Source organism: Cervus canadensis, chromosome 6, assembly GCF_019320065.1.
Source record: "Cervus canadensis isolate Bull #8, Minnesota chromosome 6, ASM1932006v1, whole genome shotgun sequence".
Classification (NCBI taxonomy): domain Eukaryota; kingdom Metazoa; phylum Chordata; class Mammalia; order Artiodactyla; family Cervidae; genus Cervus; species Cervus canadensis.
Genome location: NC_057391.1, coordinates 42,122,629 through 42,138,254, shown reverse-complemented (window position 1 = coordinate 42,138,254; position 15,626 = coordinate 42,122,629). Strand labels below are relative to the sequence as shown.

Below are 15,626 nucleotides of genomic sequence, written 5' to 3'. Positions count from 1 at the left end.
AATTAAGTAATATAATATGTAATTTTATAGTCGTCATCATTGCTTTAACATCTGATAAGTTCTCATTGTTGATTTCTGTTCCTTTCCTGAAATTTCTTCTCTTTTTTCCTTTTGTTATTTAGCTTTTAACTTTGATATATAGAAGTAGTTTAAAGATGATATTCAGCCCTACTCAATGAAGTTTTTCATTTATAAGGCATTTTTATGTTGTTTTATTAAAACAGTCTGTTACCCTTAGTAATCCACATTCCCGTAAGGAAAGAAGTGGATCCTTAACATTGATTGAGGACTTACTATGTTTCAAGTGTTGCTTGATGCCTGAGGAAGTAAAGCATGGCCTGTGGTACCTGTTTGTTTTCCATTAAAATGAAGGCTATCATTAGGAACACAGCCATACCTTCTGAAATTTTTTTCTTTGCTGCACATGATACAGCTAATTTGTATGATATGCTGACACCATTTGATTTCCTTACTGAATTTCAGGGACAGAGAATTCTGGGAAAGTGGACATCTCTACCAAGGACCTTCTTCCTCATCAAGAATTGCGATTTAAATCTGGTCTGGAGAAGGCTATCAAGCATAAAGACAAGCTGTTAGAGTTTGACAGAACTAGGTATGATGTGGTCAGAATTAAAAAGGCTAAGAAGTAGAGTAGTCCATTATTTTGGCACTTTACCTGCAGCAAAAGAAGAGCAAATGCTCTGTGTAGGAGGCCAGCCGCTTGTTTTGAATCATGTTTGACTAAGATAGACTTCCACGAAGAGGGCCTACCCTGCAACACGTTCTCTTTCTTGGCAAATGCTAGTGTACCCCCTGGAAAGTTGATTTGGATGGAATTCCCCACTTATTTCACTTGAAGCCATTCATTAATTCAGTCAATGTATGCTGGATACTCCATAAGAAACTGTCTCTGGGAGAGCGTTGATACCATCTCATGGGGACACATGACTCACTCTCCCTTTTTCCTCTGACACTAAAGTTATTTTCTGATTTAATAATGTCCCTAAGTTGAGTTTTATACTCCTGTGCTTTTGTCATTTAGCCCTCTCACCTTTCTTTAGGAGAGAGGTTTATGGATTTGTTAGTTCTAATTTTTTTTCTTCCTTTGGGCAAAATATGTTGAAACCCAATTAATGGTAAAGAATGTTTGAATAGTATGTGTATGCTCACTTCTCAAGTAGCCATGTGGGAATCCTTAGAAAGACCCTGAATCTCTTACTGTGACAACTGAATATGTCTGTTCCTGGCATTATAATCCTTTGGTTATATGCACCTACTACTTTGAAATCACTTGCTAGGAATACATGAGATATACTTTGAAAGCTATTCCCTAAGTAAGCCCATCACAAGATTTTTAAATATCACTTTTACCCTTACTCAGTGAAATTTATCATTAGAAATAGAGTACATTTTTTGATAAACAAAAACTGGAAAAAAGTCTCTCCCTATTGGTATTTCCCTTATGCCAGTGTGTTTCCAGGGGCACCAATTTCATTATGTAAGTTTGTGTATGGGACCACTCTCAGTCTATTTTAAAACTTTTATAATTCCAGCCAGGTCCTGGAAAATTGAAACCAGAATCTGATTTTCAGTATTTCCCTATGCCTGTGTATGTCGCTAATTAGTAATTATTCCTTTCAGACTGATTTTATGACTTTAGAGTAGTCACTTAACTTTTTTGAGGCCCAGGTTTATTATCTATAGAAGGAGAGAGTTGGGTCATCAGGATTCCCTCTAGTTCTTAATTTCTTTGTTGGTATGATCTTAGAAATAAGCCTGATTGGCTTATCTTGGAACTTGGCCCTTGTATATTAAGTGAGGGACTGGGGATGAGGTTAGGGAGGGGGTGGAGGAGGGGGTGGAAACTGACCGCAGTAATGCGGTAATAAGATATCCTAAAAATATGCTCCAGGACTGAGAGTCCAGGATAGAAGTCCAGTTTCTAAGCGAAGTGGCAGCAGCTGGGTCTAGCAGGAGGAGTCTAGGTCCAGATTGTAGAAAGACTAGGTTATTAAGTAAGCTGCCAAGACATGAACTCAGAGACAGCAAAATGACCCATAAGCCCAGTTATAAAAAAGTGAGGGCTGGACTAGTAGGAAAATAGGAGGACAATGGATATGGTGCTATGTCTTTTTCTGCCTGAGGGTGCGATTCGTTCTAAGAGCTGAGCCTGCAGTGGGAATAAGGTATATACAGAAGCTGGAAATCAGAGCTTGACCTGGTTTAGGAATATTTTGGAGCTTCTACATTTGAAATAATAACCTTCAGGACAGCACTTCAGAGTGAGCTACTTGTAACAGTTTCCCAATAGTCAAATCCCTGTTTGTTAACAGGTGACCTAATTGCCATATGTTCTTTTTCTTTCCTTAGCATTCGAAGGACCCAAGTCATTGATGATGAGTCAGATTACTTTGCTAGTGATTCTAACCAGTGGTTGTCCAAAATTGAGCGGGAGGCCATACAGAAGCGAGAGGAGGAGCTGAGAGAATTTCGACATGCCTCTCGGCTCTCTAAGAAGATCACCATTGATTTTGCAGGCAGGAAAATTGTGGAAGATGAAGATCCTCTAGCTGAGTATCACAGCAAGTACGTGGGCAAAACCAGAAAGGTCTGAGAGAATTGGGGAGTTTTAACTGTAAAGGATTTGCCCTCCCCGCAGCCCCACCCTTTAATGGGTTTGTTATTTTTGTTAGTTTTTAGAGTAATGTATTCATTTGGAGTAGAAACATGGATGAGTAACTAAGAAAATTGTGAAAATGAGCAGTGAGGGTAACTTGTCCTATTAGATAACTACTGTGGTTTTAGAAAAAGTTGTTTTTAAAGCAATGAGGTACAGTTTGGGCACAGGAATAGATAAATGAAATGTAATAGAATCCAGAAAAGACACCTGTATGTCTGCATTGTGTGTGTATGGGTGTATGTTTATAGTTACATAAAACTTTTCTGAACAGTAAGAAAAGGATTAAATGAAGGGTCATCAGCTTTGAAAAAAATACACATTAGATCTCTACCTCAAAAACAAAAAATCTCTACTTCAAAGTATGCTGTTACAATAAGTTTGACTAAAGAGTTAAATGCAAGAGAATTCCCTAGTGGTCTAGTGGTTAGGATTCTAAGCTTTCACTGCTGGGAGTCCCAGTTTGATTCCTGGTCAGGGAACTAAGATCATATAAGCCGTATAGTGTTGCCTCCCCCCACACCAAAAAAAAGTTGAATACAAAAGAAATAAAAAGGATCAGAAGGAAATAAAATAGTAGAAATTTATAATATAGTTAATGTCTTGGTATAATAAAGCTTTTTCTAAGAAAGATACAAAAGTCAAAAAGACTAAGATATTTTAAATGATGTAAATAAGTACAAGATGGAGAGAAAGCGTTTTAAACAGTTTTAACAGTTCAAAAAAGCAATACCCATACTATATAAAGACACATCTGGTGGAAAAATGGGCAAAAGCTAAGAACAGATAATTTACAGGTGAGGAAATGAAAATAACCAATAAACATTTGAAAAGCTGCTCAGCTTCTTATTAGGTAAATGCAAGCTTTGAAACATGTATCATTAAGTTGTCTGAAATTTAAAATTTATAATACTGCATAATCTGTGACTAGTAATATGAATATGTTCTCTTACTGTGGAGGGAAATAGTAAAATGTTCAAGTTTCATCACCAAGAATGAACCCTAATGGACACACGTTTTGGAAGTGGCATACATATCTCTGTCTCTCCTCTCTCTCTCTTACACATACACGCGCGCACACACACACACAGAAACTGGATACTGGAGAACACAGTAATGCTTTCTACTCGACCCAGTCCTTGACCTTTCTCTTTGATTTGTGGCAGATCCATCACAGATTTTTCCTAAACAGAGGTTATTCTCTCCTTAAGGCAAATGCTACCACTAACTTCAGTAAATTTGTTTTCAACTATTGCATGTGTGATACACAGATATAAAGAAAAAATTGTTTCTGGGTGATGGGTATAGAAATTTTTTATTTTATATTAATTTGTATTTTCTTGTTTTCCATAATACGCATGGATCATTTTTATAACAAAAATCATTTTTATGTTCAATAAAAAGCGGTACAGCCTTTTAGAAGTAAAATTGGACACTATCTCAAAATTCAAATTGTGCATAGCTTTTGACTTTTTGACACTAGATACCAAGATGCTAGTTTCTTTGTTTCTTTCTTTTTTTTTTTCATTTATTTTTATTAGTTGGAGGCTAATTATTTTACAATATTGTAGTGGTTTTTGCCATACATTGACATGAATCAGCCATGGATTTACATGTATTCCCCATCCTGAACCCCCCTCCCTGTCTGTTTCTTAACAATAACAAAAAAATTGCCATTCTGATACATAAAAAATGGTAGTTTTTCATAATTTTTATTCACTTTCCCCCCCTTTGGTTGTATGGTAGTAAGTGTGAGCATTCTAAAATGTATTGAGTAGCTATTTGTATTTTTTTCTTCAATAGATTCTGGAGTTCTAGATGTCCTTAACCAGTGTACTGTGTCTTAAACCTGTTTCCCTCCTTTAGATTTCATTATCTCTGTCCTATTTTACACTCACTTCTTACGTCAAATTCTTGTACTTTTTGTTTTGTTTTGTCTTAGCTTCATGTCTTTGTTTCTGCTTTTCCCTTGCTTTGGAAATCCTTCCTCCCAACTTTGCCTTTCAAATATCTGCCTCCCCTTTGAACTTCCTTGGTACAACACCTGAGATGATAAGTAGTAACTACCAAATGGATTGTATCTGTCTCATAGTAATAATTACATCCTCTCATGTTTTGTTTATCATTATTTTAGCTGTCTTAAACCTGCCACTTAGATTCAAAGCTTCCTGAAGGCAGGAAAACCCTGATCTCCTCCCCATTTAAGGTGCTTTGTGGGTAAGAAGTGCCTAACAAATACCTCTTTAATTATATTCAAGGTCAGGTTCAGCCTTCCCTGCTAGTAGAACCTTTTCATTATCTTGTCCCTTAGAATTACTATCATCCACAAACATTTGTCAAGCAGGGACATGGTAGTATAGTGGCAAGTAATGAAAAGCTGTAGAGCAGAGTAAGAGATGGTTCCTGCAGGACCTGTGATCACTTACTAACCAGTAGGACTAGTTCCATAATCTTCAATTGAAATCATCACATTCTTTTATAGGTTGAGAGCCGAATATTCATAGCAAACACCACAGACACAGGATTACATGGGGTATATTTGGTGACTGTTTAAATAGAAAGTGCTGCAGGACTTCAGAGAAAGGAATAAGTACTTTTGTGCTGGGTGGGTGGAAGGACTCCTTAGAAATTCTGGGCCATGAAGCAAGGATAGAATTCAGATCAGCATGGAGGAATGGGAAGGGACTGTTGAGCAGGCAGAAGAATAATTGAAGGTGTTGAGAAATAGTCTGCCCTAGAATAGTGTGCTACCTATTTTCTTTGTGTTCTGAAACTTCAACTAACTAATCTTCCTTAGGGTTCTTAGAGTGAAGAGAAGAGAAGGGGAAGTTAGTAGGGGGAGCAGGGAAGGTCATCCATGGATCCCTCTTTGAATTTCATATTGTATTACTAATGAAGAGTCTTATGTGTGTTTGAATTTCATATTCTGTTACTAATGAAGAATCTTATGTGTGTGCCATCTAAGCATATTTTGAGCATAGGGCATTGCCAATTATTGAATCCTTTGGTTTGTTATCACAGACTAGATGAGGCAATACATGCCATTGCCAATGGAACCTTGAACCAACCGCTGACCAAATTGGATAGATCTTCTGAAGAGCCTTTGGGACTTCTGGTGAATCCCAACCTGTACCAGCCCCCTCCCCAGGTTAGTGGAACTTTGCTCTAACTGATGGTGAGAAAAGTTTGGGCCCGGATATTTCTTCTTTCAAGTGTGCCTGTTTCATAGGCTGTAGACACCAGTCTGCTCTCTCAATACTCCTACCCACCTTATTCTCTGACCCAGTTTGTCCAATTTTTTTTTGCAGCACTTGTGACAAGTTACCATTTGAGTATTACCCAAGAGAAGGTTTTGTTAAGTACGCTAGAGGTGTAAGGGCTTCTCAGGTGGCACTAGTCGTAAAGAACCTGCCTATGATCTCAGTGCAGAATACCATAAGAGACACGTGGGTTGGAAAGATTCCGGGGAAGAAGGCATGGCAATCCACTCCAGTATTCTTGCCTGGAAAATCCCTTGGACAGAGAAGCCTGATGGGCTACAGACCATGGGGTTACAAAGAGTCGGACACGACTAAAGCAACTTAGCAAGCACACACGCATAGAGATTTAAAATACTCCCATGGTCCTTTCGTTAATGCTTTTTGTTTGTCTTTTATAGAATGTGGGTAGTCCCCTAGTGTTGTGTTGTAAATTAATACATTAATTCACTTATCCATTGTTGTCATACATTTTGACATTAAGTACATTGAGCACCTAATGTGTGTAATCCCATAAGTAAGTGATCAACCAGACACTGCTTCTGTCCTCAAAGAACTCACGGACTAGTAGTGGAAAAGATGACATAGGCAGTTCTAATGTTGATAAAGATATAAATAAGTACAGTGGAAACCCAGAGGAGGGAAAGACAGTTGAGAGGAATAAAAGAGGCTTTTATAGGGAAGCTGGCATTCATTAAAAGTAAGTATCCAAGTAAATGGTGTTTGGGGATGGTGGGGAAAAAACAGTCCAGTCAGAATTAACCACAGGAACAAGGCATGGGAAACACACACACACACAGTTGAACAGTGTAGGGGAGGATTGGGAGTGGTGGCCCTCTGCACAGTCAAAAATTCATGTTTAAGTTATAGTTGGCCCTCCGTAAAGTAGTTCCACATCCACAGTAGGTTCCACATCTACAACCAACTACGGGTCATGTAGTTCTATAGTATTTATTATTGAAAAAAAAAAACCCACGTATAAGTGGACCCACATAGTTCAAACCTGTATCATTCAAGCATCAACTATATAGGGAATAGTGAATTTAGACTACAAATGTAGTACTCATAAAAGGAATTTTCATAGAAAACAAGTGGGGTTAAGTAGGTAGAGTCAGATCACTAAAGAGTTAAATGTTCAGCTAGAAAGTTTTCACATTTTTATTTCGTAAATGTGAATCATAGAATGTTCTTAAGCAGAGAGATGCAATCAAAGCAGTGTTTAGACAGTTTAACTGGAGATCCTCATGCAGCACTGTACATAAGCCAGGTTCTTTGCTGAACGCCCGCATGCATGTTCAGTTGTGTCCGACTTTTTGCAACCCCATGGACTGCAGCATGCCAGGCTCCTCTGTCCTTGGGATTTTCCAGGCAAAAAATACTGGAGCAGTTTGCCATTTCCTACTCCAGGGGATCTTCTCAACCTGGGGATTGAACCCGAGTCTCTTGCTACTCCTGAATTGGCAGGTGGATTCTTCACCCCTGTGCCACTTGGGAAGCCCTCTTTGCTAAGTGCTGGGAAATTAAAAGGTAAAAACCCTTGAGGTTTTTAAGGACTTCAAGTTTAATGGGAAGATGTGTTTGAATACAAAGAATTTCAGTTCCTTAAGATAATTGCTATAATAGACACATGTCACTGGGAGAGAGATCATAAACTCACAGGAGTCACAAAAGAAATGGTGTTTGAGGAGACCTAAGGGATGAAGAAGCAGACAGATTTGGGGAGGGACTTTTAGGTAGATGGTGTAACATGTACAAAGGCTCCCAGCAGCTTGAGAGCACTGTAGGTTGGGAGAACCATAAGTAATTAAGTATTCTTAGAGATTAAACTGTACTAGTAAGTGTATTAGTTTCCCAGGCAGCTGTAACAAAAGACCACAACTGGTTGGCTTAAGACAAGAAGTTTATTCTCTCACAATTCTCAACACTGAAATCAAAGTGTTGGCAGGGCCCCACTTCCTCCAAAGGTTCCATGGGAGAATGCTTCGTTGCTTCTTTGAGGTTCTGGTGGCCCTGGGCATCCCTTAGTTTATGGCTGCATCACTCTGCTCTCTGCCTCTGCCTTTATGTGGACTTCTTCCCCATATGTCTCTGTCTCTAGGTATTCTATCCTTTTTTTGGTCTCTCCTTTTGTAAGGGTATCAGTCACTGGATTTGGGGTTTACCCTAATCCAGTATGACTCTGTCTTAGCTTGATTACATCTGTTTGCAAATAAGGTCAATTTCACAAGTTCTGGGGGGACATAAATTTGAGAGGGATGCTACTCATTCCAGTGTAGTAGGTAACATATCATGAAAGCCCTTATGTCTCAAGAGTTTGGTTTTATTCTAAAGTTGACAGGGAAGACAGTGGGCTTCCCTGGTGGCTCAGATGATAAAGAATCCTCCTGCAACTCGGGAGACCTGGGTTCAGTTGGGAAGATCCCCTGGAGGAAGGCAAGGCAACCCACTCCAGTATTCTTGCCTGGAGAATCCCCATGGACCAAGGAGCCTGGCCGGCTACAATCCGTGGGATTGCAAAGAGTTGAACACGACTAACTAAGCACACACACACAGACAGGGAAGAGTCTTGGAAGAATTTTAGCAGAAGACTGGCATGACTTGCATGCCTGTGTAGAGAGTGGATTGGAGGGAAAAGTAAGACAGAAGCACAGAAATTGCTAGGACAACGATTGAGCTAGCATAGTGTGAAGACGATCAGGGCCCAGGTTGGTGTTACTCGGGCAGTAGAGAGTTATTTAGAGGTTAAAAATGGAGATGAGATGGGTTATCTCATGGGTTAAAATAGTATTATTAAAAGACAATAAGATTAATTTAGAACAGTAGCTGTGGGGTAGAAAAACAGGTAATATGAATTAGAACTGTAATAGAGATAGAACCAGAGAATTTGGACCACAGGATTGTTCAAATACCAACATTTTTATGAAATCACTTATTTCCCATGTAATGGATAAGTTGTGCTTCTGTGTTCCCACTTACGGACTTAAATCCCTGTGTAGTAATTACTCATATATGCCTTATGTTGTGGACAGTTATTTAAGTGTCTGTCCTTTACTAGGATTGTAAGTTCCTTGAAAGCAAGAACCTTTTCTTTTTTTGTATTTTATATGTCTTCCTACTTTATATGCTTTTCACATATACTGCATTAAGTACTCAAATGTTTATGGTTTGTTTTTCTTTTAGTTATGACACAATTAATTACAGTCATTTTATTGCAGAAAGATTCTTAGAGATTCAATTAGTCCAACTCCATCATCTTACAGTTGAGAAAACTGAAATCTTAGGGGTTAAATGATTGCTTAGAGCCTCTACCCTCCTAACATTTTTGTTTTCCCTATAAATTATTAAATAAAAGATTAATAAGTTAACTAACTGAGAACCTCATCATCCTGACAGAGCCCCTTTTTTTGTAAATAAATTTCAGAGCACTCAGTCTTCTTGCTCAGGAAGAAATGTTAACCTTTGTCATTCTCTGACTGAACTACTGCCAAGACTCTCCAGCCTCCTATAATTATCCGTACCCTGCAATTTGGTATTCTTTTTACTTGATGGGAGCCTTGTTTCATTGTGCTCCATCCTCTCTTTCAGGGGACAAGTTGTTCATTGCAGGATAAGAGAATATTAATAACTTCATACATCCAATAGTCAGAACCTCTGCCCCCTGAAAGCATCTGTTTGGCTTTATCATGGTAACAGTATGTGACCCAGTTCCTTAAGCACATGAAGAACATGTGAACCAAAATGTTGAACCTTCCTTTGGCTGATAGAACTGTATTTGGAAATTTTCCAGAATCCAGTATGGATCATTAATAAGTTTAAAGTGTTAATAATTTCAAACCAGTTATTTGGTCTGATAGTTGTGCTCTGGCTGAAATTAGGAAGCTATATTTGGAGAATTTAGCATTATCTAACCATCCTTCAAGATGGGACTATGTTATCATACCTGGGACTTCTACTGAATTTATACCTTCTCCATTTTTTTTGGACTTTGTTTCAGACAGAGGTGGGGGTACTTTTTTCTAAGAGAACATTCCCAGCATGATTCATTATTATTAGAATTCATCTCATTTTGTATGCCTACTCCAGATTTTTCCCTTGTTAGACAAATTGTGTGTTTGATTTCTTTCTTGCACAGTGGATAGACCAGACAGGTGCAGCCTCACAGAAGAAGGCTTTGCATCCAGCAGGATCAGGACTAGAGTTCAGTTCATGTCGGCATCAGTTTCGAATCCAGGACCAAGAATTTCAGGAAGGCTTTGATGGCGGCTGGTGCCTCTCTATGCATCAGCCTTGGGCTTCTCTGCTTGTCCGAGGGATTAAAAGGTAAGGACAGAAGTGAATTTTGACAGTGAAAGATTTTACGTAAATTTGATTTAGCTTGATGGATTGGGATTCTTCTTCCCAGCCTAGCAATGATTTATAATACTCATCAACACATAGAACTTTAAGCAGTGTATTCATGCATGTTATGGACTGTTTTTTAAAACTGAATAGCTTAAAAGAAACCGAGTTTAGAAAGACGACAGATCTTAGTCATAACAAAGAATAGAATGGAAGTTTTTTCTTCTTTGGAAGGAAGTTTATTGAGAAAACTTCTCCTGCCTTTGCGTTTGTAATATAGCACTCAGCAACCTTAATAGTTTGATCCTATTTGAAATTCAGAGTTCTTATGCCTATTTATTAATTTTTAAAAGTCACTAGCTTAATTTTGACTTTGTTTTTCTATCTATACATCTATCTTTTAATATGAATAACCATATTGAGAAGCTGTTCTACCACAAATTCCTTTTCTACAAAAAGTGGGGAGTAGTAGTGAGGATAAGTAGAGGTATTGTAAAGTCGTAAATGTGAGTAATGGTGATAGCTTACTCTTCCGTGGTTTCATATATTTCCTCTTGAGTTCAACTGTTGCCTTTGCTTTTGTAAATGTAAACAGAAAATTGATAAATAGAGAAAAGGAGCTAGAAAAAGAAAGAACATCTATAATTCCACTGCCTAGGAACAGCTATTGTTATAATTTTGGAGTATTTGTTTGTATTCTTTATCCTTTGCAGATTGTTACATAGTGAGGTCATAATATGTAGATATATGTTTATGGTTTTCTTCATTCACTTACTATTATATGTTCATTCTCCCTTGTTTTCCCAGTTTTATTGAGATAAAATGGACATAAAACATCATCAGGGTGTACAACATAATGATTACATATATATGTATATTTTGCAAAATGATCACCATGATATGTTTGTGTTAAATCCATCACCTTGCATAGTTACAAATTTTTTTGTTTCTTGTGATGAGAACTTTTAAGACCTACTTTCTTAGCAACTTTCAAATATGCAATACAGTATTGTTAACTTCAGTCACTATGCTGTACATTACATCCCCAGGATTTATCTTATAATTAAAAGTTTGTATCTTGTGACTGCCTTCACTCAGTCTATCACTGTATTTATGAGTTTGCTTTTCTCAGAGTCTACAGGTAAAGTAAGATTGTAAAATATTTATCTTTCTCTGTCTGACTTAGCATAATCTTTCAGGGTTGGTCCATATTGTTGCAAGTGCAAGACTTTGTTTTCTTTTATGGCTGAATAATCTTCATCCATCCATTGGTGGACATTTGTGTTGTCTCCATGTCTTGGCTGTTGTAAATAATACTGCAGTGAGTGTGAGGATACAAATACCTATTTTTTCCTTCTTGTTTTATCTGTTAGAATTTTATATCCCTGGCATTGTCCTAACTCATCACAATAATAATGCCTTCTATTTAAATACAATTTTATACTTTTCAAAACAGTAGCTGTGTTGAAGTAGCTCAATCCAGTATTACTACAGTCTTAAACATTTAAGCAGGCAAAGGTAAAGTGTTGGATTGACCAAAAAATGTGTTTGGATTTTTCCATAACATGTTATGAAAAACCCGAATGAGGACTTCCCTGGTGGTCTAGTGGTTAAGAGTCCACCTTGCAATGCAAGGGACGTGGGTTCTATCGCTGGTCAAGATCCCACATGCCGTGAGGCAGCTAAGCCTGTGCACTGCAACTAGAGAACCCATGAGCCACGACTGAAGAAGCCTGGGCGCTCTAGAGCCTGGGCTGCGTAACAAGAGAAGCCTGCACACCGCAGCTAGAGATGAGCCCACATGCTGCCGTGCAGAGCCCGCGCGCTGCAGCAAAGATCCAGTGCAGCCAAAAAAAAAAAAAAAACCCAAACAAACATTTTGACCAACCCAATAGCTTGCTCTGAATTGCAAAGCCTAGTTAGTGGCAGATAGGGAACTAGAGTTCTGGTTTTCAAAGTGCTGTTTCCACTCTTACTTTGTAAGCTTCAGTCATTTCTCTGCTTTCTTGAAAAAAATTATTATCAGAATTTAGGAGCAATCATTTCAACTTTAGTGTTTTCCACGGTTAGCTGTGATTTACCTCCTCGTGAAGGTGCGTTACTATTTTTCTCCCTTCTTGAAAGTCCGGCTTTCCTGCTTCACCTCCTAAATGTTCCATAATGTATGTACGTAGTGGCATTACAAGTGCATGTGAATCTGCTTCTGCTCCAGGGCACCTGGGCCCTCAGATGTCTGTTCTTCTCATTCCATTCTCTGCTGTTGAGGTGTCTTCCTTTCCCAAAGTAGAATACGAAACAGCTTGCTTTTTGCTGAGGGAATCAGAATGTTTATATTGCTCTCATCCTATTTTGGATCTGTGTTATCCACATTTTCTCACTGAAAAGAACAGGATGAACAGCATCCAACCCACAGTCACTAATCCCACAGAAACAAAGTGGGTGGTTCTGCCACATTTGTGAGACTGTTTTCCCAGTATCCCTTGGTATCATTTGGAGTAGAGGGAAGAAATATATTGATACATTCTCCACTTATTGGGTATCCACCATGTGCCTGGTACTCTTCCAATTCATCTGTGTTAGAAAACTAAGGATAAGAGAATTTCTGTTTCCCATTATAAGGCAAATATAATAGGGTTATATTATCAGGCTACTTTATTTTGTCTTGTAGAAACTAAAGGAGACACATTTTTTTGTAATCCTTAGAAAGTAGGTAGCTATAACATTCTCTTGATTGCATTTTGTTATTCCACTTAAAGATTCTTTCAAATTAGTTAACAGGTTGTTTAATTATCTACAAAGAATATAACCCTTTATAAAATACTTAGAAAATATAAATGAATGTGGTTGCAATTTAAAGATGATAGCATTTTTATCTAGTTAAACTCTTAAATAGTAACTATGAAAGTACTATTCTTGAGGAGTTATGTGTGGGTGAGGATTTTTCTGTCAGGTTGGAGAACAATGAACAAATCTTTTATGACTCAAAGGCAAGGATTTTAATTTTTGTGGTACAACTCCAATGCTTTGAAAACAGAAGGTTTGGATCGTGGAGGTCCAAAGGCTGGTGAAAGATGCATTTCTGCGTTACAGAGATAGGTAAAAAATAGGAACTGAGAGAGATGAATTGTGTTTGTTCTAATGAAAGGGAAAATTAGGGAACAGGGTTCATATTCAAATAAAAGGTATCATAGGAGAAATTTTTTTTTCCTACCAGAAATACCCCTCTTGGTGAGATATCATCTGTAGATCTCTTGGCTCACCTGGATAATTTGCTATATGTTAATGAGATCCTACTGGAGAGTGAAATAGCAACCCACTCTAGTATTCTTGTCTGGAGAATCCCATGGACAGAGGACCCTGGTGGGCTGCAGTCCACAGGGTTGCAGAGTCAGACATGCCTGAGTGACTTAGCTCGAGCATGTGAGATCCTCTATGGGAGGAGGACTCTACAGTTATTAGCTAGATCATGGCAATAGTTTTTTTAGGCAGAAATGTCCATGTACCAGTCCTCCACATACTAGGAACCAAAGCATCACTACGTTTTTTTAGTAGACACTAGAATTTAGATTCTTCCCACTAAATTTATATTTGTTTAAGGGTGGAGGGCAGAAGTTGGTACACCCCTCACAGAGGAAGACTTTGGATAGCAGCCACAGCAAAAAGACCCTCTCCACAAGAAGTCTCAGAACTCCAGACTACTTATCTCTTCCTCCGTGGAAAAGGTAACAGCCACATACTCTTCTAATTTCAGTCTTACTTTGTGAAGAGAAGTCATTGACGTTCATCCTCTTTCGCTTCCTTCTTCCTGTGGCTTTTTTGGGGTTTTTTTTTTTGGCTGAAAGGGACTTTAAACTTTGTGTGTGTGTGTGTGGCAAATCATGAACAGCTATTCAAAGCATTAAGTCCCCAAACAAGACAAAGAAAAATCTCAGTTTCCAGCGCCGGGAATCAACCAGCTAGTCTTAATTTTCTACATTTTTTGTTATTATGAGAGTAAAATAACTACTATAAATTCTGGGATCTTTAAATTGGGAAGAACAAACACAAATAAGACCTCTTTTTATTGGGAGTGACTCAAATAGATATCTGCAATCGGATTTGGACAGATCAAAGTTAGTTGACTTCAGCAGTGAGTTTTGAGAATCACTGCAAGCACTCTCAATTTATATACTAAAAAACACTTCTGACCATTGGGTGTCTTGGTTTCCTTCCCCTGATTCAATGCATGTAGTAGTTTTGAAGGTAAAATGAGAGAATAAAGAACCACCTTTAAAAGTTAAGAAATCGAGCTTTAGGAATCAGGAAATGCATGTTTCCTTAAAAAGAACTTTTTGTTTTGACTGGTATGACTGGGTTCTTTAAAATTTTTATTCTGACTCTTATGTTTTTTACCACTTTCTCTCTTGAAACCTCAAATTTCCAGAACCCAGCACTATGAAATTCTAGTCTGATCCTGTTGAGTATAGTGGAATTGATGTGTTTGGAGTGAATTTGTGGGGTCCCTGAACTTCAGTGGTTCGAGGCTTATTTTCCTATAGCTTAGGATGTGGATAGTGGACTAAGCCAGTTAACCAACTTTTTTGTTAAAATTCAAACAATTGTGCTAGGTAACAAGCTTCACAGTTTTCCTTATGTCTACAAACATGAGAAAATGATTTATTCAGAATTGAAAAGAGATTTGTGAGTTCCAGGGTCACAAAGAAGGAAATTTATGTAATCCTTCTATTACTCTTAATTTAGATGTGGAATTTCCCAATGACTATCCCTCAGGCTGTCTTCTGGGCTGTGTGGACCTAATTGACTGCTTGTCTCAGAAGCAGTTTAAGGATCAGGTGAGTAAAGAATATTTCTTTTGGACAGATGCTTGATTTGCCAGGATAGCTGTCCTGTAGATTCCTCAACTCAGAGTATCCTGTATATGGTAAGGAGCTAGAAACTGAATTTAGACATGTGAGTAGAATCTCCTAAGGAGGAAATACGGAGAGAGAAAAGACCACAGCAGAAGCAAGCAAACAAACAAACAAACAATAACATAGTGATGATGCTTTGCTTCCTAGTATGTGGAAGACTGGTACATGTACATTTCTGCCTAAAAAGCTACTGGCACATCTAACTAACAAGTGTAGAGTCCTTTTCCTTAATAAAGTTTTCCTGTTCTTGGGGAAGAAACTGTTTATTATTCCTTGAATTATTTCAGTTAGATGGTGGAAATGGTAGATTTTGTTATATACTCTGAAACATTTGGTCCAGACTAGAGAATTCATGAAAGACTTGTATGTTTGAACTCTTGATTGCCTGGACCATGCCATCTTTGGGTATGTGTTTGTGTTTGTATATGCATCTTGTATGTATTT

General features: G+C 38.0%; 1 protein-coding gene across 2 annotated transcripts in view; it reads left to right on the top strand.

Moving 5' to 3' along the window:
- The window catches only part of TRIP4 (thyroid hormone receptor interactor 4), a 48,645-nt gene that overhangs the window by 11,156 nt on the left and 21,863 nt on the right, over positions 1–15,626 (top strand). For both annotated transcript variants that reach the window (XM_043471695.1, XM_043471694.1), the window contains exons 6-11: positions 484–613; positions 2,371–2,586; positions 5,699–5,825; positions 10,067–10,254; positions 13,870–13,994; positions 15,013–15,104. In XM_043471695.1, coding sequence (XP_043327630.1) covers positions 484–613; positions 2,371–2,586; positions 5,699–5,825; positions 10,067–10,254; positions 13,870–13,994; positions 15,013–15,104 — 878 coding nt within the window. The remainder of the gene's footprint in view (positions 1–483; positions 614–2,370; positions 2,587–5,698; positions 5,826–10,066; positions 10,255–13,869; positions 13,995–15,012; positions 15,105–15,626) is intronic.